Source organism: Panthera tigris, chromosome C2 (genome assembly GCF_018350195.1).
Source record: "Panthera tigris isolate Pti1 chromosome C2, P.tigris_Pti1_mat1.1, whole genome shotgun sequence".
NCBI lineage: Eukaryota > Metazoa > Chordata > Mammalia > Carnivora > Felidae > Panthera > Panthera tigris.
Window position 1 is genome coordinate 48,938,969 of NC_056668.1, and position 27,336 is coordinate 48,966,304.

General features: G+C 39.5%; 2 protein-coding genes across 5 annotated transcripts in view; both read left to right on the forward strand.

Annotated features, from left to right (window-relative positions):
- The window catches only part of NXPE3 (neurexophilin and PC-esterase domain family member 3), a 44,019-nt gene extending 35,770 nt beyond the window's left edge, over window positions 1-8,249 (forward strand). For all 4 annotated transcript variants that reach the window (XM_007095976.3, XM_007095978.3, XM_015543732.2 and 1 more), the window contains 2 exons: window positions 3,581-3,787; window positions 6,404-8,249. In XM_007095976.3, the coding sequence (XP_007096038.2) occupies window positions 3,581-3,787; window positions 6,404-6,954 (758 nt within the window). In that variant the 3' untranslated portion in view covers window positions 6,955-8,249. The remainder of the gene's footprint in view (window positions 1-3,580; window positions 3,788-6,403) is intronic.
- A 2,082-nt stretch (window positions 8,250-10,331) lies between these two features.
- NFKBIZ (NFKB inhibitor zeta) overlaps window positions 10,332-27,336 on the forward strand; it is a 34,212-nt gene continuing 17,207 nt past the window's right edge. Inside the window, exon 1 of the mRNA XM_042999202.1 lies at window positions 10,332-13,865. The gene's annotated coding sequence lies outside the window, so the exon portion shown is untranslated. The remainder of the gene's footprint in view (window positions 13,866-27,336) is intronic.

The window sequence follows — 27,336 nt, forward strand, 5'->3', positions numbered from 1 at the left end:
AGACAGAGCATGAACGGGGGAGGGGCAGAGACAGAGGGAGACACAGAATCAGAAGCAGGCTCCAGGCTCTGAGCCATCAGCCCAGAGCCCGACATGGGGCTCGAACTCACGGACCGCGAGATCGTGACCTGAGCCAAAGTCGGACGCCCAACCGACTGAGCCACCCAGGCGCCCCTGGACAAAGCTATTTTAAAGACAACCACCTTCAGTTGGAAAAAATACTTGGTACAGAATACATTTTATTTGGTTAACTTAGAAAATCAAAGGGCTCATATGCTATGTAAAATCCAACTGACTGATATCATTTGGGGTAGGAAGCTCCCCACAACTGTATCAGTAGTGAAATGTATGCCTTTGTAAACAGGACCACCTTTACCACTAGCTGGCTCTATGGCTCTCTGGGAAACTTTGGCAAGTCCCTCTGTGACGTACCGTCTTCACCTTTAAAAGACATTTGGACTAGCCATTATCTGAGGTCCTTTCAGCATTCTTTGAATCTATAGGTATTTCTACCTGTACCTGTTTAGCTTCCCTCCGAAAAATGCTTAGGTTTTAGGGGACTAAAGTAGAAAGAAAAAAATTAAAGTCCCAAGGTTTTCCAGGGGGAGACTCAAGGGTAAACTCAAGCTATAATAACTGCTGTGTAGCCAGGACTTCTCATAGTCCCAGTGCTTGACAAGTTGTACCTGAACAGCTCGACACACGCTGTCCTCATTTCTCATCTCCCTGAGATGGCACCCAAGCGTTCCGGTGCTAATTGTGTTCCTTGAGGAGAGGAATTGTTTGACTCTCTTTCTTTGTCTTGTCTTGTTTTTTTTTCTCATGAACTATATACTCCCCATTGGCCTGCCTTTTACTTTTCTTACTTCTACAGATAATTCTATGCTATGAAGTTAAGGGACGTGTGCACTAACATGCACTCACTCACACCTCCCACTCTTAATTCACACTGTCTCCCTCTCACCCAGCTCTTTCTAGATAGTTGAGGGAAATTTTTTTCTCTGCTCTTCCCTTGTTTTGTCCAATTTGTGGTCCAAATGGTCCTCGTTTTGGCTAATGAATGACATGGGATGACACCCTTTGGAGGAAACTATAAGCTATGAGTTTTAAAGAGAAGCCAAGACATTTTAGAGAAGCAGGGACCTTAACTTACAGATAATTGAAGCTATCCCTTCTGGTTTTGCATAAAGATCTTATCTGCCTTTGATAACCATCCACAAAAACTACTTCCTTCACCATCAGTATTTAAGAAAACTGTAAAATCTAAGCAATAACTCCGTTTTGTTTTAAAACTATTTTTGGGGTGCTTGGGTGTCTCAGTCAGTTAAGTGTCTGACTGATCTGATGGTTTGTGAGTTTGAGGCCCGCATCAGGCTCTGCGCTGACGATGAGGAGCCTGCTTGGGATTGTCTCCCTCTTTTTCTGCCCTTCTCCTGCTTTCTTTCTCTCTCCCCTTCTCTCAAATAAATTTAAAAAACCTACAAAACTATTTTTATTCCACATGTATAGTTCATTAGGGGTTATATTATTGATTTAAGAGACTTTCATATCTTATGTGAAAATGCATTCCAAGTTCCAAGAAATGCGGTCTTTTTAAAGAACTTCAGACTGCTTAAAGTCTTAATAAAGTAAATGTTTTTGTCTCCGCTGACCATAAGAGGGCAATGTAGGTACATGCATTACACTTTAAAAATCTCTGTTATCTAGTGCTGCATGTGTGAAGAATTAATGTCAGTTCAGTAATTGATTTGCTTTGCTTGACTTAACTCTGGTAGTAAATAAAATTAACATTTGAATGGAAATGGTAATTGTTTCCTGTGTGATATACACTTTCCTTTATAACATGTATTTGGCACAGAATAGCCAAATCTCCTGAATTAACCATGGTAAAAAGTGTAACTTCAAAATCACTTTTAATTCCCCTTCTAGTAGATGTTTTCTTTGGGCCCCAGGTGTCTGCTCTGGAGCTCCCTGTCTGTATAACCTTGACATGATGATATAATGAGGAAGCTTTGGGCAAGATGTGGTAACATAGTAAAGTCATACTTGGTAATATGTGGAGAAACTTTATGAATAAGCCAAATAAATATTTACACCCCCCCCCCTTTTCTTTTCTTTGACAATAACATTTTCCAAGTAAAGCTTTTAAAAATGCTGTTTACTTTTCAGCTTAGGCCCTGAACCTTCAAAGAATTAGCAGATGGCTGAATTAAAAGGTTAAATATGCACTATCTGTCAAATAGGGCATCTTCTTTGAAGGGAATAAAACCAAAATAATTTTGAGTATTATCTTATAATATCAAGATAATAAGCTGAAAATAGTCACAAATATGGGGCTCAAATTTAGATTTCTGAGTTGTATAAACATTTGGATTCTGAATTGTGGTTTAACAGGTGAGACTGGAGAATTACTGGATTATGATCAAGGTTTAAGCTTTGGGGTGTGTAAGGAAGTGATGTAAAATAATTGATGGTTTTTGAAGATTGTAGATTTGAGTGTTAGAAACAAGTAAGCGTACACCTTCAGGAAAAAATCCAAAAAGAAAATGGCTGACATCTACAAAACTCTGTTTTTGAGACGTGGTATATATAGCACAGTGGTTAGACCATGGGCTTTGGGGCTCACCTGCTTGGATCAGGTCTTGGCTTTGCTGCTTGTTAGCTCTGGATCTAAGTCAAGTTGCTGTTCCAAAAGGTAGGGTTAACACTAGGACCTACTTTAAAGGGTTATTGTGAGCATCGTATGAGATAATATATTTAATTGCAGAGTAAACTCTCAAGAAATACTAGCCATCCCTGTCTGTTTATTTTGAAGCACTTAAAGTGTGTTGTTTCTACAACAGCATTTTCCAAGGGAGGTGTTAGGGAAGAAGGATGTTGACTTTCCCTTGAAGGGTGTCCTGCCTCTGGTGTCATGTGTAGCTGGGCTACAACCATGAGTACACACTGCTGTGGCATTTTAAATATTGCTCATTGTAATATTTGTACAGTCTTCTGAACCTTTTGTAACGTGGGGAATAGTTCTTTAGAGTGTGTGTATTTGGTTTCTTCGCTGTATTAAGTGGTGGTTATCTGAATTACTATTTGATTGTGGGACCCATGGGTTAAAATTTTCCTTTTATTAGGTTGAGGAACAGTGGACCAAAATTACTATGCATATGTAAAATATGAATTTAAGGTGTTATTGCCTCATAGGCCTTTGGATGAGAAACTTATTCCGGGAAAATGCTAGACAATGTTTAATGTCTACACATTTCCATGGTATTTGCCTGCCTTTATTTTTGGCTTTGATAAAAACATGCATAATCAGAGGGAATGCCCAAAGTCCCCTTTTCGCCTCTGTCCACCAATAATACCCTCACACACATTTCACATCTTCCTATTTTTGTGCAAAGGAGAACCTTTTGTAGCAAGGGGAAAGTCTGGGATTTCTTTGAGATGTGATGGCAGGAAATGTTACCCATATACCAGCAGGCTAACAGATATAGGGCCATAATTTTGTTTCTTGGAACATTTTCCATGTATGGTTAGTTGGAGGAGACTTTCAGAATATCTAATTTTGTTTCCTTTTTCTTTTCAGAAACAAACAATCTAGAACTATCTCATGGCTCAGGAACTTTTCCTTCTGGGTATTATTATAAAGATCAGTGGAGGCCCAGAAAGTTTAAGATGCGCCAGTTTAATGACCCTGACAACATTACAGAATGCTTACAAAGAAAAGTGGTGTATTTGTTTGGTGACTCAACAATCAGGCAATGGTTTGAATACCTTACTACGTTTGTTCCAGGTTGGTACTTTGCATTTTGTTTCATAATTCTTTTCCGCATGCACAAAATCAGCTTTCTTCACTCCAGTGCCCGAGGAAGGGCATCAGGTGAGGAAGTAGTTATTTCTCTGTAGGACTAAACAGGTGTCCTGACGCTGGAGAGAGGTGTGATGGTTTCTGATCCATGGTGGGGTTGTGATGTATTGATGGAAGCACTGGAATTGAAGTTCATACCACTGATGAGCTGTGTGACCTTGGACATGTTATTTACTTCCCAGGGCTTTATTTCTCCATGTGCAATGGGGCAGCTGGACAGAATCACCTTATAGGTGTCTTTTACTTCTGATATTCTGGGCTATAAAACAGAGGTGGACATTTTCAGTTGTTTCTCTCCTAGTTCTGTTTAGTCAGACTTCAAGTTTAAAATAGATTTAACTGGAAGGAAGCAGCCAAACAGACTGTGGTCCATTTTAATACATCCATGCAGTATATAGCCTTTCCGGTGTCATCTGCTGGGCATTCCATTGATATGATTCTGAGATGAGCTGGCTCCTACTGAGGGAGTCTTGGTAAGTCCCAGCATTCTTAGCTTCCTGGTGTCACTGCTGGGCTCCTGGGGTGCCCTCCAGACTCGGAATAAAGTCCCACTCATTGGAAGGCCCTCCCTTATTCAAATGGGCCTTTTCCTCGTTGTGGAAGGTGTGGATGGAGTGAGGAGGAATGAATCTCAGGTAACAGTACTTCAGTACTGTTTAGTACTTTAGTACTTTAGTACTTTAGTACCCTGCTTAGGGGCGCCTGGGTGGCTTGGTCGGTTAAGCGTCCAACTTCGGCTCAGGTCAGGATCTCGCGGTCGGTGAGTTCGAGCCCCGCGTCGGGCTCTGTGCCGACAGCTCAGAGCCTGGAGCCTGGTTCAGATTCTGTGTCTCCCTCTCTCTGTGACCCTCCCCCGTTCATGCTCTGTCTCTCTCTGTCTCAAAAATAAATAAACGTTAAAAAAAAAAAATTAAAAAAAAAAATAAAGACCCTGCTTACAATTGAGAGAGCTGATAAATAATTCCATGGGAACTATTTTTGAGGGCTGTACATGGGCAGGACTTTCCATAAAGCAAATTCCCATAGTTTGTTGTGAGTTGTTGTTGGTGTTGTTTTTCTCTTTTATTTTTTTTACATCAACCTCATTTCAGATTTAATTTTTCAAAGGAAAGGAAGAAGTAGATACGGTCCCCAAAAGTGGAAAGTTAATTCCAGTTTTTGTTGTGCTTTTGTTTCTTTTATTGACACAAGCATAGTTGAGTTTGGTCAATAAAGCATAAATTAAAAACTAGGAAAAGGGATATAATTTGTATGGCATAATGCTAAGCATGTTTTGATGCTGACTAGGCAGGGCCCTCCAGGAGTCCGTAGTTGTTTGTTTAAGTTCTAATGACATAGCTCAATATTTCCGTTCATAGCAGTGATCACATTGAGTGTCATAATTATTTTCCACTGTATCCTTTGCAGATAGATTTTCACCTGATAAAGCCTTGTGCTGGTGCTTGATTTTAATCAAATGAAAAAAATGGTAGCTTGAGCTTGTTCAGTTTTGGAGCCAAATGCTAAGTAGTAATGATTTAGGTACGAAGATCTGAAAGAGGAGACTAGGACTGCATGGAGAGAATAGTGAAAACTTTAACTCTTAAGAAGAATGTAGGACAATTAGGGTGTGATGTTAGTTCTTCAGAATTGGCTGTTAAACTCCTTGAGACCAAGGACTGTGACTTATCCATCTGAGCAGTGCTGGCTAGTGGCAATACAGTGGCTGGCCCTGAATAGGTACTTAGGAAGTGTTAATGGACTTGGATTGCCAGAAGTTACTTAGTCTGTTCTCTGTAAGGCACTTGTAGGAACATTCAGGGATATGAGACAGGCCCTCTTTCCTTATGGGGCATATGCTAAGTGATGAATTTTACAGACAGGGTTTTTTAGAAGTAACAAAAGAGAAATCCTGACTGATTCCTGGGACCTTCAGAAGACCTCAGAAGAGCTGGACTTTGAAACACAACTTAGATAAAGGAGGGGGAAAAGTGAATTCTAACTTGTCTGCTGTCTTTGTTATTCTTGTGACAGAGATAGACATTCTGTAAGACATTAATATGATTTTCCACCCACAGGGTGAAATTGAAAGTCAAAAGAAACAGGGTTGCTTGTTTCTTTCATGTATTTCAAAAAGTATTTGGTTACTGTTACGTGTTTACTTAAAAAAGCACAAGTTATAGCCTTCATCCTGGAAGAAATAGTATTTATATGTTAGAATAGTGATGTATAAATGCCAAATTGATTTTTAGATATTTAGCAATCAGTGCCTACAGGAAGATTTTTTGACCTAATGGTTAGAAGTAAACAGGTTATTTTGCTTCTGAGGTATATAGACATACATATAGAATCTATTACTGATGGTTTAAATAATATGTTAGAACAAAGGTCCATTGAGGTCAGTGAAATAGGTATTACCTTTACAGTTGTACCTTTTTGTTGTACTTTTGTGGTACTTTTATTTAAAAAAAAAAAGTTCTCTTAAGCCACTAAGTAAAACATGATCATAATATATGTGCTTGTTTTGAACATTTTTATGAATTTGAATTTTCCTTGTTTCAGATTTAGTGGAGTTTAACTTGGGTAGTCCCAAGAATGTGGGTCCCTTCCTTGCGGTGGACCAGAAGCACAACATCCTGCTCAAATATCGCTGCCATGGTCCACCCATCCGTTTTACAACTGTCTTTAGCAATGAGCTTCGTTATGTGGCAAATGAGCTGAATGGCATCGTGGGAGGGAAGAACACAGTGGTTGCCATAGCTATATGGTCTCATTTCAGCACCTTCCCTTTGGAAGTGTATATCCGGCGGCTCAGGAATATCCGTCGAGCAGTGGTCCAGCTCCTGGATCGAAGCCCTAAGACTGTGATAGTCATCCGGACAGCCAATGCCCAAGAGCTGGGGCCTGAAGTGAGCCTTTTCAACAGTGACTGGTACAACTTCCAGCTGGACACCATCCTTCGGAAGATGTTCTCAGGGGTTGGAGTGTATCTTGTTGATGCCTGGGAGATGACCCTGGCTCATTATTTACCCCACAAGCTACATCCGGATGAAGTTATTGTGAAGAACCAACTGGACATGTTCTTGTCCTTTGTGTGCCCCTTGGAGACCTAGCTTGCCCTGGAAGGAACTGGAGGAATCACATTTTCTGCATTAGAGACAGGTTATGGGAGGCATGGAGATATTGCTGCTACTGATATGTACAAAATTTCAGAAAGAGCTGGACTTTATATAATGATTTGTAAGGAGCTTAGAAAATGCAGGTTGCATTTATATCTACCTACAGGATTTATTCCAATCTTTACATAGCCATGGGAGAACCATTATTAACAACATCTACGCACTGTATTGCCCTTGTAACCAAAGATGCTAATGAGTGTGTTTAAGTTAGCCTCTCCGGAGAGGGGAGATTACTATGCTAAAAACTGAAAAATGTTCTGACCTAAATGGTTGGTAGTGGAGTGTTTGTAGCTTATCTGGTAAGGGCGATTGTGCTTATCTGCATGAATAGCACCGGTGGGTCCATCTTCAGTGTGATGAACTGATGAGGCTTATGGTTAGGGGCTCCTGTGACACACTGGAGCCTGCTGTGTCTCAGGAGTTTCTCTTGATTCACCTTTTTTGAATTACTTGAAAAGGCCAGTATCTTTGGTTAGAATTTTTTAGTGAGAACATTTACAGTGTTCTGCTTTTATCTAGAAAAGAAGCAAAAGGGGAATACGAAAGCGGTTAATATGAAATCTGTGTGTTACACTGATACTTGCATTGGGCGGTTGTTACTTGATTCAGCTAAATTTTACATGACGAATACTTTAAAATAATCACTTTTGGAACTGGAAGGGGGAAATGTATAAATGGAAATTTATTTTTGTGTTTTGAAGTTTGAGGGTTTTAAGAATTGACTTTTATGTAAAGAACGCCGTTGTTTATTATAAACTTGTACAAGTTACTTCCATCAATTTCAAGTGTTTCTTTTTTGGTTGTTAGTTTGGATCACATACCAACATTAGAAATGAAAATCTAATTAGAAGTTAGATATTGAGATCTGTAACAAGTATTTCTTGATGGGGACATAAGGTACACACATTCTGTCATGCTTGGAAGTAAAAAACTGCTATCTTAAGATACTATCAATTTTACTTGACTGTCTTTGCCTTATTAATTTTAAATGGGTTTAGGCTAGCATGGGGCCATTTAGGAAGCACTCTTTTCTTTTTGAGCCAGAATGGATTACAATCTAGTTTTAGTTATCCCTAAATGGACATATGAAGAGACTGGAGAGGCTTTAGAGATGAAGACTGATGCTAAAAGCATTCTCTTAGGAAAATGGGTCGAGGAATTTGGAGTTAAGAAGTTTTTTTTAATGTTTGTTTATTTTTGAGAGAGAGAGACACAGAGTGTGAGTGGGGAATGGGTCAAGGAATTTGGGGTTTAAAAATTTTTTTAATGTTTTTTTTATTTTTGAGAGAGAGACACACACAGAATGTGAGTGGGGGAGGGTCAGAGAGCAAGAGAGACACAGAATCCAAGCAGGTTCCAGGCTCTGAGCTGTCAGCACAGAGCCCGACGCAGGGCTTGAACTCAACTGTGAGATCATGACCTGAGCCGAAGTCAGATGCTTAACTAACCGAGCCACCCAGGAGCCCCAAGGAATTTGGAGTTTTAACTTAAAGAGTGTAGGGGTGCCTGGGTGGCTCAGTCATTAAGCATCTGACTTTGGCTAGGGTCATGATCACTTGGTTCATGAGTTCGTGCCCCACATCAGGTGAGCTTGAGGCCTGCTTCAGGGGAGCCCTGCTTCTCTCTCTCTCCATACCCCTCATGGGATTCTCTCTCTCGGCTCCTTGATCACTTGCACTCTCTCTCAAAAACAAACAGACAGACAAAAACAAAAAAAAAACGTCCTTTCTTAGACTTGAGGGCCATCTTCAAATTTGTAAAATATGTATATGGGGAAAAATATTTTTAACTTATTTTGAGGCTAAGGCTCACCAACAAGTAGTTAAACATATTAAGATTGCTTAATTTTAATGGTCTTTAAGCTTTAGTGTCTGAGAATCGCCTGGACTATTTGATAAAAATACAGGATGCCTCTGGGAACTGTGGAATCAGACTTTGCTACAAGCATCCAGTGATTTTGATGCAATGGCAGTATTCTACACTTTGAGAAATACCAACTAAGGGAAGAAGGAAGATAGAACTAAGGAAATAATATTGCTTGTCTATTATTTCCTGGGCTTAATCCCTAACATTTAATCCTGATCACCATCTAGTAGTGTAAGTGATATTAGGTACATTTTATAGATGAACTTGAGTTTGGATTTGAACAAGGTATGTGAGAGTGCATAGCCCTTTGCAACTACAACTTGTTGGACTTTTGTAAAGAGAGATGTTCTTTTTCATATAAGGACTTTTGAGCATTTTCTAAAAGATTGCTGGAGGAGGCTGAGGCATCATCTTCCCAGGAGAATTTCAATTTCCACTGCCTCTCCAGGGCTTTGGAGTGACATTTCTTGTTTGTGCAAATGGTTTCTTGTGACCTCGTCCAGCTTCTATTACTTTTTGATTTAGTTATAAAAGGTCCTGAAGATTTGATGACATAGTTTCTTGATGTATTCTAATTCACTTTGTGCCTTTTCTAATTTGTCTTTCTATCCTCTGGTGTGGAAGTTTAAAAAAAATGCCTAAGTGTGGAGTTTGGAATATTACCTAAATCTTTCTCAGAACAATTAGATACAGTATTTTAATTTCTTCTGAAAAGTGTATTTTAGGCTAGTACCACACAGTTGTAAATATTAGCATGCCAGCAAAATAATATAGTTTTATATATTTTCCATTATAAATATAAAGGACATCATTGTTTTTAGAAACTAAAATCTAGACAAAGAAAATCTATGCAAAGAATCTATAATTCTATCATCTGAATGTGGTACGCATTAGCATTTTGGTATATTTTCTTCCTGGTTTTTTTAAAACCACATAGCTATAAACACAGATAATATGTAATTTGTATCTGTGTTTTTTTATTTAGCATACAAATATTTTTCTGTGTTAAATAGTCTTCATAACTGAATTATAAAAGTCTGCCCAACAGTTTAGCTAATATCATTATTTACATAAGTCGGCCATTATGGTTGGGCATTTAGGTTTAAAATAAAATATTAAGGGGTGCCTGGGTGGCTCAGTCGGTTGAGCATCGGACTTTGGCTCAGGTCATGATTTCATGGTTTGTGGGTTTGAGCCCTGTGTCGGGCTCTGTGCTGACAGCTCAGAGCCTGGAGCCTTCTTTGGATTCTGTGTCTCCCTCTCTCTTTGCCCTTACTCCGCTCACACTCTGTCTCTGTCTCTCTCTCTCTCTCAAAAATAAACATTAAAAATTTTTTTAAATAAAATATTAAAATGGGTTTATATTTAATTTCTTTGGATTAAATGTCATATAGGTTAAAATTCATATGGATTTTTATTTTGGAATGACAGCATTAATTTCGCTTAGTGGATCTCCTCATTTTCTAGAACTCGATTGATTTGATGCTATTTGTGAAAGGAAGAATCCATAATAAGGCCCTTCTATGCAAATTATATTTTTTAGAAGTTACCTAATTAAGGGTAACCTTTCATTAGCAATACAAAACAGATCTTTGGTGTTCTGGTATGATCAATTTTACCATTCTGAGCAATCACTATTTTATTAAATACCAGTTGACTAACACTTCGGGGTTTCGGGTATTAAGTTTCAGATTGATACATTGGGGTGCTTAAGAATATATGGTAAACCTTGACATATCCATGTTACATGCCAGAGGTGAGTCTGTTTCTGGGCCCTGTTAAAGGAAAAAGTTATTACTGAGAGAGGCACAGGGAAATTAACACCCCACCCCCCAAAAAGAGTGCTCAGCATTTCCTTTGGGTTAATTCAGTTTATTAACAGTAGCTAGTTGCTCATGCTAGAAATTCCGCTTTTTAAAAAAAATTTTTTTAATGTTTTTATTTTTGAGAGAGAGACAGTGCAAGCAGGGGATGAGCAGAGACAGAGAGGGAGACACAGAATCAGAAGCAGGCTCCAGGCTCTGAGCTGTCCGCAGAGAGCCTCACACTGGCCTCCAACTAGAAATTCCACTTTAAATGTATTCATTCCCTTGTGTTAAACATTATTCTCTTCAGTTTAGGTCTAGAGTGCAGTTCTCAGTGCCCTTAGAATGCCTGACTGTTCAATGTACACTAAACACGATTTTGAAGGTGTTCTTTTTCTCTTTGAAAGTGAGACCACAGTCCCTGAGTACGAGGAGCACCTAGGAATTGTGGGAGGCTGGGGTGGTGGTGGCGGTGGAAGATAAAAGAGTTGCTGCAGGCGGAAGTTTATGGGATACAAAAGGTAGAAGGGCAGAAAGTGAACTTTCTAATCTGTGTCTTGAAAATGCAATTACATTTTAACTGTTTTAAAAAGTGTGAATTTAAGTATAATATTTTCCTTTATAATATTCTCCATCAAATGAGAAGAAGTCAGACTTCTTTGAAGAAGGGCCTTCTGTTAAAGTTTTAAGGACCTTCTGGTGTTCAGCTCCAGATGCCGATTCCTATCGGAGAATCAGACATTTCCTGTCTAATTATAAAGCTGGATTGGAACTGTAACACGGCTGGGGGGAAGGGGCGGGAAGCAGTGCAGGGAGTAGTTGTTAAGTGTCCCAGAAGGAAAAGGAGTCACAGTGAAACCAAATGTCATAGGCAAAATCCTTTAAGTGTTGTGCAATAGTTCATTCTCTCTTCAACCCACTCTAACCCCCCTGCCCTGCGCCGGTGAAACTAACGCGATCTTCTAGTTACAGACCCACTGATTTATAGATGTCTCACATTGTCCCAGGTTGTCCTCTGTCTTTGAAGGCACGCGATCGCTCTACTACTTTTTGATTGCCATATTTTGAAAAGCTGTGTCGTAGAAAGTATCTACCTGCTCCCAACCTCTCCCCCCGCATCTAGAAGCCACAAAGAGAAAGCTAAATAAGAAGAGGTGAATCAAATGAGGGGGGCAACGCTAATGCCCGGTGTGGATTCATTGAGAATTTAAAAAGGTATCCCTAAGAAAAATGTTTTGTTTTTAGATTTGCTTCTGATTCCTCCGCGGGATTCCAGTCCAGCTCTTGGAGCCGGCCCTCTCGGGGAATGTCCGGGACTCGGGTCGGTACCTTTTTGGCTTGGGAATTTCCAGTATGCAGAAAAAAATCCACAAACCTAGTCCTCGTTGCCCCCTCCCCGCCTCCTCAGCCCCTCCTCTGTGCCCACGCAACCTTTCGAACGACAGTCTGTATTCTGTATTTTAGAAAATAGGTCCTTAGCTTCCCCCGCCCCCATTTAGAGTGATGAACAGAAAGCGGACGCTATAAAGGGGGACAGGGAGAGGGGCTGGCCTCTTCTTGCCATGAGGTCAGACGCTGAGTTTTAGAGAAAAAGGCTGCTTAACTGCTGCTGCTTATCATGTAACCTCAAAAGGAAACTGATCATCTTTCTCATGCTCTCACGTACTTGGGTTATTATCGCTGATTACAGCTGGAAACAATTGATTTGCCTTTACGTATTTCTATGACTTGGCTCTTCAAACACAAAGGTATATTTTTATTATTTGATATTTGGTATGAAAAACTATCTTAAATGCTAAGCTTTTACTTTTCTTTTCCCATATTCAGATTCTTTCCTTTGAAATCAGTCTCTGATACTTGGGTAATCATACTTGTTTTGGGGCAAAATATTGGGGGGCAGGTTTTGGGGGAAAGGAAATCAAGGATGTTTCTATAGCTTGGTAATGGCCATGAATCACATCTGTTTGCCTTGAAAGCTCAGGAAGGACTAAGATGCTAGTGGAGGAGATAAATAGGATGCCTGATGGAAGCGTCATAAATCTGATGTAACAATTTATCTTTAGTCTGTGATGTTGGACTATGACACCCCAAGGCAGAAATCTCCCAGGAGGTTTGAGTGTGGATTTAGAAGTGTGTTTTCTCTTTTAATGCCCTCATTAACTCTTATGTTAACCCTGTAAAATTAAAGAAAAGTATTACAAGACCATGTTATGAATGAAGGAAAGCCTGAACTTTGTTGACCTGGCTGGACCCCCAGATTTATAACAATCTGTATAAAGAATTTGAAGGAATTTTGTGTGAATAAAACACATTTCTAGGTAGGGTGGATTAGAGATTCTCTCCACCGGGATTAGTGGATTAGTAAACTGGCCATCAGGTGGGTGTGTCCCAAAGTGCATGACATTTATTATGTACATTTAAGCACTTGATAATATATATTCCCCTACTTTAAATCTGCCTTCGAAAGAAATACATTATCTGGGCAGGTGAAATATATTTTGCCTCTCTCACATAGTAGGTTGTTTAGACAATAAAAGGAGAGAAACATTTGCAAGGCTTATTCACTACCCTCAGCAATCTCTGACAGAGGAGCGGATGGAGCTCACAGATCATCTAAATATGCAGATAATCCTGAATCTTTATTTGGCTTCAGGATACAATGTATGATCCACCATCCACTCTCCATTTTGCTTAGTCACAGTTGGGCAGGGTGCGGGGGAAGAACCTTGGGACCACAGAAGAGTCAGTCTGGGGTGAGTCGCACAAGAAATCAATGCATGGCACGTACAATGTCGAATGTTTCACAGCATACTATCTAGCATGGAGATGGTGACCATGGTCAGCGTAATTTAGTTGCTCAGATGCAGACTATTCCTTACTGAGGAAATGGAGGCAAACTTTTCTTATTCTGTTTTGGCCTGAAAGAAGTCCTGCTCTCAGAAAGCAAAAGAAACCCTCTCAGAAGTTAAAGAGCCAATGGAGAGCACTACTGAGGGGGAAGATTTTCTATTATTCTGAGACCCACAATGAATTGTTCCTGAGAAAACCATTCCCTTTGGCTTATAGCTGACTGATCTGGTGGCCTCTTGATTTCTCCCCCACAGGTTAACAGGAAGATCAGGAGGCTGAACTTTGACCTTTTGGCTTTCTTGGCCTGATGATGAACGCCTAAGGGTGAGAAAGGCAGATATTCCTAACCTAGTGGGGTGTAGATATTACCTTGGCCTTGGCTGATGTAGTTGAAAAGGGCAGTGGGATGTTTTCTAAAATTTATAAGATTCTTAGATATCTTAAATCAGTCATTTTTTGAATTTGCCTCAAAGTTACTGCGAATTTTACTTATAGGCATTTTACTGTGATTTCTTGTGAACTAAGGCTTTTTGGTAGTTTAGTACGCTTTTCACCTATTTGAATTTCCACTATTTTCTATGAGAGGAGGACACGACGCATACATCTAATAGGGGAATTCAGCTCTCTGCTGACTGGCAGTTTCGGAGTTATGTAATCTTTAACAGGCTCAGAGAGCATTATGCCTCCTATGGTTTTGGTGAAGCCACTCATTAAAGCTAGCATATGTGGTTTCTGATTAAAGCACTTCCTGTTCCTTTAATTTGTGACTGTGAGGTAAAACACTTTCCTTCCAAATTTAGCAGATGAAAATATTTTACTGCTCCTTTGGGGGAGTTAGTAATAGGGAATTAACATTTATGAAACATTTGTGTTGGAAGTTGACCACCAAGATCTCATTTAGCCTTCATAATGGCATCTGAGGTAGACATAATTAGCTTTACTTTATAGATGAGGAAATTGAGGCTCAGAGGGATTGAGCCATTGGTTCAAGATGCCCGAGGTAGTAAGTGGGAGAGCTTGGATTTGAATCTGAGGGGGTTGTCTCTATAGCTTGCACCCTTACCACCAGGCCATTGGGATATCAGCAGAGTACAATGGGGAGAGGTCAACCTCTTTCCAGGGCTCTGATTTCCCCAGGGTCCTTCCCTTTCTCTAGCTCACACCTGGCTACCTACCCGCTGCTTCCTGTTCAGATTTAACTGATAAAGTTGCCATTGATAACCACATAAGCCTTCCTATTTTAAGAAGACCCTAAAAAAATCTTTTGTACCTGCAAGAGTAAATCTGTCTGGTAGAATCTGTCTGATGAGATTGGCTGGGTTAGTGGATGAGGGAAGCCATTTTCGGACACAACACTTGCGATTACAAAGTAAAGGGAATCCTGCCCTTTGTTTACCTTGCCCCTCGAAGGGACGTTTCTTTTCTGTGCTAAAAAAGCTGAGGCTTGGAAGAACACTGCTAGTCAAAGCTCTGGTGAAGGGCCCACTGCTACTGCTTCTGGAGAGGAGCTGCGGGCACCTAACAAACCCATTTACCTGCTCTCTACCATCCCTGTTAATGCACAGTAAGTGAAGTAACTACCTGAATTACCTTATTTCAGAGTAGCCCCAAAGATAGAAATTTGCATGTTTTGTATCTGTTGGTTTTTTTAACAGTTTTGTATGATCTTTTTCTAGTTTGCATTTCCTTTAGGCCCTATAGAGTATGATTGGGGTAATTAATCTACTTAGTTAAGAAATCAAATGCTCACGGGGCACCTGGGTGGCTCAGTCGGTTGAGCGTCCGACTTCGGCTCAGGTCATGATCTCACGGTCCGTGAGTTCGAGCCTCGCATCGGGCTCTGTGCTGACAGCTCAGAGCCTGGAGCCTGTTTTGGATTCTGTGTCTCCCTCTCTCTCTGCCCCTCCCCTGTTCATGCTCTGTCTCTCTGTATCTCAAAAATAAATAAACGTTAAAAAAAAAAAAAGAAATAAAATGCTCTGATGAATTAAGGAAGAATTTTGATAGACATCTTGTAAAGCAGTTCTTCTCAAACTTTAATATGCGTAAGAATTATCTGAAGATCTTGTTGAACTACAGGTTCTGTGTCAGTAGGTCTAAGGCGGAGCTTATCATCTGGCATTTTTAATAAGTTCCCGTGTGGTAATAGTTCGCCTGAGGTCCACACTTTGAGTAGCAAAATTACAAGGCTCCTTAAATTCTATAATAAGAAAAATTATGGAATTTTTTCTTTAAAATTTATATATGTCATTTTACCATGTAGAAAAGTAAATTCTGTCATGGTTATGTAAAACAGCAGTGGTGATGCTACATTCTTTTTTTTTAAAAAAAATTTATTTAAATCCAAGTTAGTTAAAATATGGTGTAATAATGTTTTTAGGAGTAGAATTTAGTGATTCATCACTTACATATAATACCCAGTGCTCACCCCAACAAATGCCCTCCTTAATGCCCATCACCCATTTAGCCCATCCCCGCACCCAACACCCCTCTAGCAAACCTCAGTTTGTTCACTGTATTTAAGAGTATCTTATGGTTTGCCTCCCTCTCTGTCTTTAGCTTATTTTTCCTTCCCTTCCCCTATGTTCATCTGTTGTGTTTCTTAAATTCCACATATGAGTGAAATCGTGATATTTATCTTTCTCTGACTTATTTTGCTTAGCATAATACATTCTAGTTCTATCCATGTTGTTGCAAATGGAAAGATTTTATGCTTTTGGATTGCTGAGTAATATTCCATTGTATATATATCGCATCTTCTTTTTTTTTTTTTTTTTTTTATTTTTGGGACAGAGAGAGACAGAGCATGAACGGGGGAGGGGCAGAGAGAGAGGGAGACACAGAATCTGAAACAGGCTCCAGGCTCCGAGCCATCAGCCCAGAGCCTGATGCGGGGCTCGAACTCACGGACCGCGAGATCGTGACCTGGCTGAAGTCGGACGCTTAACCGACTGCGCCACCCAGGCACCCCTATATCGCATCTTCTTTATCCGTTCATCAGTTGATGGGCATTTGTTGATAGTACTGCTATAAACATTAGGGTGCATGTGCCCCTTCGAATAGGAAATGCTACATTCTAATACATGATACCAAATATCTGAATTAAACTTTTGTGAAATTTTGTTAATCATCTAAGTGTTATATCTATACAATGGCAACTTCCAGATGTTTGAAGACACTAAAAATGAATTTCTCACTTTTTGTTCAGAAGTTTAGTAGTGTGCAGACACTTTTAATATTGCTGTAAGACTTTTGGACACATTTTTAGCATTGGTTAGTATGTGTGCATCCCCAGTCCTGTGATTATGTCAGTCAAATTTGCTGTTTGTCATGGTGCCCATGTTTTTCAAGTGGCTAACACTGTAAATCATGCCTTCTCAAAGAGGGTGATAGTGTTCCCAAGAGGGCAAAATTTATTCTTGGCAGAGGGAAATATCTTAGATATGATGGTGGTTTGTGGCCTTCTAAAGGACCATAATAGTACATAAACAGATATATAGTATATCTGGAGTTCTAAACTTTCATCAGAGGACAGTTAGGGATGAAATGGTTAAAAAGGCTCCATAGGGAACGGGTGTGATAATGAAAGCAAGGTTGGATACACATCTGTAAATGCTCTACATATACTTAGTCAATTGTGGTCAAAAAGGTTTTTCTCTGGCCTGTTCTCTCTTTGTGTCTTGTTTTGTGTCTGCATCATTGCCATAGATTTTTAAAGTATCTACTTCCAGAAGGGGGTGATTTCTGGTATTTCCCCCCATATTTCTCTATTTCAGGAATATTTTCTTCTATTATATCCTTAAATGTTTTTACTATTTTAAGAAATTGTCATCAGATATACATGTCATAAAATTTACCATCTTGACTATTTTGAAGTGTATAGTACAATGGCATTAGGTTAATTCTCAGTGTTGTCTAACCATCACTATGATTCATCTTCAGAAATTTTTCATCTTCTTAGACTGAAAATCCACATGCACAGAACAGTACTTCCTATTCCCCTCCAAGCCTTCAGCCCTTGGCAACCACCATTCTACTTTCTATCTCTATGAAGTTGACTAAGTGCTTCATGTAGGTGGAATCATACAGTATTTGTCCTTTTGTGACTAGCTTATTTCACTTGGGATGTCTTCAAAGTCCATCCATGTTGTAGCATGTGTCAAAAATTCCTTCTTTTATAAGGCTGAATAATATTCCATTGTACGGATATATCCCATTTCGTTTATCCATCCATTCCTCAATGGTCAGTTGGCTTGCTTCTACCTTTTGGTCGTTGTGAATAATGCTGCTATGAATATGGGTGTACGAGAATCTGTGTGAGTTCCTGCTTTCAATTCTTTTGGGTGGTACCTAGATGTGGAATTGCTAGATCATATGGTAATTCTATGTTTAATATTTGAGGAACTGCTGTACCGTTTTCTATAGTACCAGGACGATTGCTTTTTCACTCATTTTGTGCAGTATTTTGCAGAGTGCAGTGAAAAGGTGTTTATACCATGAATGTATGACAGAAAATGATGTGAAGATCAGAGTAATCTGCTGAATGATTCACCACCATGACTATTAAAACAAATCAGCCTCTCCTACACACTCACCCTTGCCTGTCCACGTACTATAATGTATATACTTACAAACAAGTGCTTGGCTGGGAATAACTCGTATGGGAGTCGAGGCAATGCATTTAGATTCTATATGGGTCAGATCCTTTTGAAAATGTACACCCCTTGCCATGGATTCCCACATTTAAAAGAAACCTGGAGAGACTTGTGGGATGTTCAAGGATCAGAGCTACAGAGGTGACCCACAGATGCAAATGAAGGTTGACTGAACTGAGAACACCTTGAGTATGGGAATTGTGTGCCTTCAGATTTTCACCCTCCTCTTCTTCTCCTCTACTTTCCCCTCTCACCTTTGCAATATAAGCACATGGTCACTCCACGAGTTTTGGTTCAACACAGAATGGGGGAAAAAAAACCCAGAATGACCCAGAATGATAAAAAAGGTGAATTTTAAATTATTTTCTGATCTGTGAAATACTATTTTGAACACTGTAAGAAGTTTCTATTTCATACCTTTGTCAAGGGTAAAGGAGGTGGGTCTAATTAGGGAAGACAAGGTTTGGAAGAAATAAAAAATGATCACTGGGCAAGACTACTGAATTTACCCTCGGCATCTCTAGTATCATGATAGATGATGGAACTATCTGAAGGTGGCAGACGACGATGTATCATGGACCTTGCCAACCCTCCTGCTTTGTGCTGATGTTTCATATCTTTTAAACAGGCAATAAAAGCAGTCTTGTTCATCTGTGGCATTGAACACCATCCAGCATTAAGATAAGAAAGGGGTTCTTAGACACAACACTAATGTCAAAATCTAGGGATGGTGCCAGACTCCAGCCAGACAAAGTGTTTGTAGCAAACAGGTGGGGAAATGTAGGGTGATAATAATGTTGAAGGACTTCCTCTCTCCATCTCATACCTCATTTATGTTTGTCCATTATCCAAACGTCATGGTAGTTCATTTTGGGAGGCCTCTTTTAAAATGCAAATAGCCTTTGGGAAAGATTACTGTTTATGTCGTGGTGTGAATTAATTTTGAAATGCCTTCTTGACGTTTTACTAGAAGGGAAGGGCATGGAGACTGCCCTGCTTAGACTGCAGATATGGAGTGAGATGCAGTAGTAGGAGCAGCACAGGGAGTGGAATGTGAAGGCTAAAATCAAAGTTGATGCCTCCTGTACTCTCTTTCACCTGGCTTCCATATTTCTGTTCATGGTACTACCACTCTATCAATCTTAAGGTGTTGGAGTTACTTCTGGCTCTCTCCTATCATTGATGTGTCCAGTCTGTTGCCAACTCTATGGATTATATGTCAGAAATATTTCTCTAAACAATTCCTCACTTTCTATTCCCATAGGCACCCCTCTTGTTCTATCCTTTAGGACCCGTCAACTTGACTACTGCAGGCTGTCTGTCCTGATCACCTACGTTTCAGCTGTTGCTTTGTCCTTCCTAAAGCATGGCTTTGGTCATGCTTTTCCCAGTTCAAAAATCCTGAATGGCTCCCCATGGCTTATTACATGAACTCCAATGTTTTCAGTGGCATCAAGACTCTGTAGTCAAGTCCACACTTGACTCCATGATTCTCTTCCATATTCTCTTCAAGTTTGGCTGGTGGTCCAAAGAGGCCAGATGCTTAACAATCAAGTATTAAATGGAGCTTTGAAAAATGGATAATAATTATAATTATCATCATTGAATGTATACTGCGTTCCCGGAGTTGTGCTAGGCTTATCACGTACACTACCTCATTTAACCTACATACTGACCAAGTGAAGTTAATATTTCCATTTTATGGATCAGAAAACAGTTTTAGAGAAGTTCATTAAAGCTACATGATTGTTAAGTGAATGGAGCTGGGATTTGGACCCAGTTTGTTTGGCTTCAAAACTGTGCTTTTAAGCAAAGGATGAAGAAAATCAGTCAATAATTCTAGCTTGGATAAAAGTTAGGGACAAGAATTGGTGTGCTGTTTTCCAGGATTATGCCTAAGGACTGCATGTTGAGTAGCAAATGGAAGTATGATGGGATAGTGCATTAGTTTGCTAGGGCTGCCATAATACAATCCCACAAACACATATAAATTGGGATATTAGTATCGAAACCATATTGCTAAAATCACACAAGATAATATACAATGTGTGTAAAGTATGTGACACATCCTAGACATTTTAGTTCCTTTCTCACTCCCATAGTTATTATGACCATTGAGTAAACCTCTACCTGTTTGCATGTATATGGTCGGGAGGACCGGGGTGGGATAGATTACATATTGGATCAAAACCCATCTAGTTATAACTTGTGTCTCTATAGCCTCTTCCCCCAGAGTACTTTCACATTTGTGCAGACTTGTTAGGAAGGAGCCCAATGTATTTAACTAAAATCATAATTGCAGAATTTGTAAGTCAGAAAACTATTACTATAGTAAACAGTTCCCAAAGTTGCACTAAATTGGCCATGAGGTTTAGTAAACAAGTTCTCTTGTTAGCATCTTTTCATTTTTTCTCTATTTCTAACAAGCATGCTCAAATTTCCTCTCTTAGCTTCATTCTGGGTTTTACAGACTCGTCCTGTTGCCCCGCAGAGTGTCTTCTTCCCATCAGCCTATATTTTCCTTTACGGTTTAAAGGTTCCATAAAATTCTAGCAAACAGGGTCTGGGGGACCAACAAAACAAAACAAAACAAAACAAAACAAAACAAAACAAAACACCCCCACCCAATCCTTTAATAAAGAGTAGAGGATAGATAGAAACCAGTCATCTGTTAGTGTCATGTGTTGTGTTCACTTTAACTCTCAGAATGCCTGACCAGTGATTCTCAACCCTTTACTCCTCCAGCACCTGGGAGATATGGTACACTCCCACTAGGAAGGTGCAGTCTGGGATCGTGTGGCCCTGGAAAACACTTCCTCAGTGATTCTGATAGTCTTTAAGGAGGAATTCCCCCTCTGTTGGGGAATTATTGCTTTATATTGCTTTACCCCGTAATTCTAGTGCCGTTTATACCACTCAGCCTACCTGAAAAAGAGAGGCTAGATTTAACAAACATCTTCACCTGTGTGAAATACAAATGATTCAGATTACTCTCTCATTGTGATTCCTTAGAAAAACGAAGGAGGGTGGACTTGGTTTAAGTGCCTTTACCACATATAGCTGTATAGATTCCTGCATCATTGTACCTATGTGGGTGCCAACAGTCCATACAAACATACGTTTGTCACTTTTCTTTATAATTTTCTCCAGGAGGAATGCTGGTTGTGGTATTCTGTTAGCGCCCACATAGGTACAATGATAAAAGGATCTTTAAGTACAGATATGGTGAGTAAAAGGAAAAGAGACCTGGCAGAAACCAAGGACACCACAAATCACCTGCCAAGAAAAACTTAAAAAAAAAAAAAAAGTAGATGCAAACAGATTATCTGATAAGAGTAACCAGATTGCGCAAATGCCTGGATTTTTAAAGAAAGTTGCAGTTTCTCATACATAAATACTGTTACAGAGAAAGGATTAGTGCTCTTGATTTGGGGAAAACACAAACAGAAGCAAAACTAAGTTTTTAGGTTATATATTTCAAGATTCTCAAATACACGTGTCTATGTGTTCATTTATCCAAATGTATTTGTTAAAGAACAACATGTTATTTTAAGATAAAAAGGCAATATTCAGCAATGTATTATCAACTTAAATTCTATTGATCATAAAAATTAACCTATTTATGACTTAATTCAGTAAATATTTATTGGGCATCTAAAACGTTCTGGACTTTGTTCCAGAGTACTGGACAAAAAGACAGTCTATGCTCTCCGGGAGCTTATGTTTTTCTGGAAAAGACAGACAACAATCAAATAGCTAGCTATATAAATATAATGGCAGGTGGTAATAATGTGCTATGAAGACCAACAAAGCAAGGCAGAGGGAGAGAGCCAGGGGTGCTACTTTAGCTAGAGAGGTCCTGGAAAACTATCTCCCAAGCCAATGTTGCAGCAAAGCACTTTGAAAACTGAGTTTTTGTCTTCTATGTTTTTTGAACTCTGAGCAAGCTCTCCCACTCCCACAGATTCACCTCTGACTATATAAAGACTCCAGATTCCTATCTCCAGCTCTGACCTTTTCTCTGAGTTCTAATTCCATGTTGCCAAGTGTATAATCAACAGATCTAAAACCAAGGTTGCCATATTCACCCTTTGCCCCTCTACCCCCACTAAAAGATTGTCTTCATTTTTCTAGAAATTTCTAGAGAAGTTAAAGATTTGACTCTTTCAGCAACTTCATTGCACTGTAGAAGAGTCCAGATAGTTTCTTGTCAAAAATTCTTCCCATCTACCCCCTCTCTCCCCAGGTCCTCATTCTCACTACCATCACATTTAAGAGCAGCTGGAAGTTTGCTTAGGAAAGCCATGATATTCATGTTTTTCCCTGCTTGGCCAAAACTGGATACTATGGCCTCCTATATCATAACTGAAGTCTTATGACTGCTTTTTACAACCTCTAAAATTCAGCTACATCAAACCTATCTGTTATGGACCGAATTGTGTCCCCCGCCTCTGCCCCAAATTTATATGTTAAAGCCCTAACCCCCAGTATCTCAGAATGTGACTCTATTTGGATACAGGGCTTTTAGAGGAGTAATTCAGTTAAAATGAGGCCATTAGGTTGTGCCCTAATCCAATCTGACTGGTGTCTCTAGTAGAAGAGGAAGAGGTGCCAGGAATGAGTGTCCAATCAAGAAAAGGCTATACATGCATCTGGTGAAAAAGGCTTCAGGAAAAAACAACCGTGCTGGCACTTTAATCTTTGACATCCAGCTTCCAGACAGTGAGAAAATAAATCTTTGTTGTTTAAGCCACCCAGTCAATAAACTGAGGCTCAGAGATTAAGGGGCAAGGCCGCACAACTGGTAAGAGCTAGAGCTGAGTCTGCAGGTCTCACACCATGACACTGTAGTGCCTGTAAGCACTGTTGCTTAAAGCAGGAGTTGGCAAACTTTCCATAATGTGCCCAATAGTAAATGTGTTAGGTTCTGCGGACTAAGAGGCAAGGTGGAGGATATTATATAGGCACTTATATAACCATTTAAAATGTAACTATTTAGGGGTGACTGGGTGGCTCTGTCAGTTAAGTGTCTGATCCTTGATTTCGGTTCAGGCCGTGATCTCACAACTTGTGGCATCAAGCCCCACCCACGTCAGGCTCTGTGCTCACAGTGTGGAACCTGCTTGGTTCTCCCTCTCTCTTTGCCTCTCTCCTGCTCGTGTGTGGGTGCTTTCTCTCTCTCAAAAACAAATAAAACTTTAAAAAAAGCAGATATTTAAATTTTTTTTTTTAAGTTTTATTTATTTTTGAGACAGAGAGACAGAGTGCGAGCAGGGGAGGAGCAGAGAATCTGAAGCAGGCTCCAGGCTCTGAGCCGTCAGAACAGAGCCGGATGCAGGGCTCAAAGTCACAAACTGCAAGATCATGACCTGAGCCAAAATTGGACACTTAACTGACTGAGCCACCCAGGTGCCCCATAAAAGCAGATATTTAAGACAAAAATCTAAGACTGCCATGAGCATGCCACATCTATGACCAAATCTAAGAATTCCTCTACCCTATTTAGGGAGCCATTGAAGGATCCCTAAGTAGGATCATTAGGATCAGGTTCAATTTCTTAGAATGGATCTAAGGAAGGATTAAGGAAGGATCTTTAGCATCACGTTCAGTCTCTTAGAATGGCAAGTGTCCCAGCCCTGCCTTCCTCACAAGCCTCATCTTCCTCATTAGCTGCAGTAATACCAAATTGAATGGTTTGTCACAGCTCTGACACTGCACTTCTCTGCTCCCTGTCCTTACCTGGCCAATTCATGCTCATCTTCCCCAATTTTCAGATTAATATCTACCACTCCTGGGGCCTTCCCTGACCTTCCTCCTCCCCACCCTCACTCTCACCCACAGTCTGGCTTAAGGGCCCCTTTTCTGGGTCCCCACACAGACTTCCATCAAAATTTCCATAAATTACCCATTTATGAGTCTGCCTCCTTTACATAAGCTCCCAGGACATGTGTTCCTTGTAATAGCCAACCACCTGTTACTTAATAAATATTTAATTGAATGGCACATTTTTAAGTAGTTACATTTTATTTATTTATTTTTTGAAAGAGAGAGAGAGAGAGAGAGAGAGAGACCGAGCATGAGTGGGAGAGAGAGGCAAAGGGAGAGAGAATCTTAAGCAAGCTCCTGGACATGACAGCGTTACTTTGTCCATTGAAAAAAAAAAAAAATCTGACATATATCCAAGTCAGAATAACCACAGTTTGTCAGTCAAGTAAAATTATTGTTCCAATAAAAACAGTGACTAGTTGAACTCACAACTCAAATGGGATTGAAGTAGAACAAAAGCCAATGTATCATTGTTCAATTCATTCAATCGAATGGGCCAAGTGCTTTTCCAGATAATCATTATAGAATATTAAAACTATGTATATTTCAAGGGTCAGTATTTAATAAAATTATTAATTGTTGCTGTTTCATCTAGGATTTTCTTAAGTGAAATTTTTTTTTTTTTAATCTGCGAGTGGGTGGTGGTGATGAATACAATGACCACTATTTCATTCTGTTGCTGCTGCCTTGATTTGTTGTAAGGCATCAGCAGTTTACCCACGACTGCTTTTGTACCATCAGTGCGAATGTCAATACAATTGTTCCAGGATAAATGATGTGATTCAAAAAGATTATTGTACACTTTGAATGTTTCAGCCCCTCTTATGCTTATTTTCAAGCATTCCTATAAAAGATCTTTGGTGATTAGCCAGTGCTAATACCTGATGAATGCAACCAAAATAGCAAGTCCAGAGAGTCCATAGATCTATCCATTGCTAAGGCAAAAATGCACTATTGCAGGCAAGATCAGCTTTCATGTTTGCAGCTGAATCTTAATTTGATGAGTTGCTATATCACTGGGAAGTACAGGGCCATGGTTTCTTTTGCTGTGTTTTCATCTAGAAGACATTTAGCAAAACAAATTCTCCCAGGCTTTATTCATTTCTCACCTATGATGTTCACTTCTTCAGTGAAGGCAGTATAAATTATTGTACTAAGATACTTCACTGACTTTTTCATCTCCAGTTTGAAAAGTTGCACCAAATGATTTTTGGCATTTGACAAGTTCATTACATCTACATTAAAAAACTGAATACCTTTTTTAAAACTTTGAATGATTGACCTCAATATGGTGTTACAACTTAACCGGCACCATAATACTATTAAGAAATGTTCTATCGTATAAGATACAATAAGGTGAATAGTTAACATTTATAAAGCCAAGGAAAACATCATATTTTTATTTCTTTTAATCATTTTAAAAAAATGTTTTATTATTTATTTTTGAAAGAGAGAGAGAAAGAGAGAGAGCAAGCTGGGGAGGGGCAGAGAGAGGAACACCCAGAATCTGAAGCAGGCTCCAGGCTCTGACCTGTCAGCTCAGACCCTGAACTCATGAATTGTGAGATCATGACCTGAGCCAAAGTTGGATGCTTAACTGACTGAACCATCCAGGTCCCCCATATTTTTATTTCTTATTTATAGTTTCTTCCAGTTGCTTTAGAGATTTCTCTTTCCATGAGCCAGGGGTCTCTCTGTCATTTTCATCTTTTTTTTTTTTTTTTTTTTTTTTTTTGTAACTTTAGATGTTAGAGTATCTGAACCTTGAGGAAATGTGTCTTGTGATATCCCTTTTTATTTTATTTTTTCATTTTATTTTTTAAAAAATTTTTCATTATTGTTATTTTTTTTAATGTTTATTTTTGAGAGAGAGAGAGTGGGGGAGGAGCAGAGAGAGAGAGTGGGAGATCAGGGTCTAGAGTCAAACAGATGAAGATTTTAATCTCTTCACCAATGATGAGCAGTGTGACCTTGGACAAATTCTCAAGGCTTCATTTTTTGAATATAGTTTCTGTTGTCAGGAATCTGGGAGTGCCTTTGGGGGAGTTCTAGTTTAGGGCTGCTCCTAAGACCACAGTCAAGATGTTGGTCAGCGCAGTCATCTGAAGGCCTGATATGTTGTGGAGGCTCCCTCATATAGCTGGCCAGTTGGTGCTGGCTGTTGGCCTCAGTGGACTTTTCCAGAGAGTCCTCATAACATGGTAGCTCTCTCTCAGAGAGTTAACGTTCTATCACATTTGGTTAGAACAATGGTAGTGTCACATCATTCAACCAAGTTGATAGACCAAATTGAGTTTATATTTCAACATGTAAATGAAGCAAAGTATATTCAAATTTTCTTTTTGTAGTAACATTAACAAACTACCATTCTTGACTCTGTGTGGGAGGGCATTGGGCACTGGGGCTTGTGGTCTTCTCAGACAGTATGCTTGCTTTGACATTTTATAGAAAACTTTGAATGTTTATTCTGAAACATTAGTCTTTCACTGATTATATTTATTTATGAGTTCTCCAGAGGCTATGATTTTGAGCTTAGATTTTTATATACCAAGTGAAACCAGAAATAATTTTAGGGGAGAATTAGTTTTGTAAAAAAAAAAAAAAATTGTGCATGAATTTGTTTGAATGGACATTTAAGGCCTTTATTATACATAAAATATGTTAGTAGGGTGAAAAAAAAATCCAAATAGATTTTATTGAGAAAGCCTAACATCTTATTTGGAGCATCCTTTAAGTGATTTGGTTTCTGGAGGACTGCATTTACTGGAGTCTTTTATTCCCTGCAGATACAAAAGAATTGTTTCCTTTTTATTTTTATTTTTTTTTAGAAGTTACCAAAACCAAAGACTGGGAGAAGGGAAAGGCAGCAAGTTTTGGGGACAATACAACACTTGTGAGAAACAAGTGACTATTTACTTTGAAACTCCCATCAGGGTCTTCTAACACCTATTAATACTGAGTAACAATTCAAGCTCATTGCATCCCTCTTCCCTCCTGGAACTCTAACTTTGCTTCTGCTGATTTGCTTGTGATCTGAAGCTGGCATCCCTGTTCACCTGGTCATCTGGCCCCAAACCACATCCTGACTGGGGACCCCTTCACTGCTGCCCGTATCTAGCTGGTCCGGACCTGTGCATTCTGTCTGAACAGTGCTGCCCAGCCCTTTCTTTCTATTTACTTTCCTCTTCCTCATTGCCTCTGAACCAGGGTCAGCTCAGTTCAGTCCTGGATGCAGTAGTTCCTAAGGGCCTCTGGGCCCCTCAGTCTTACCGCATCTAGGCTGCTTCTGGGTTAATTTTGCCTGCCCAGATTCT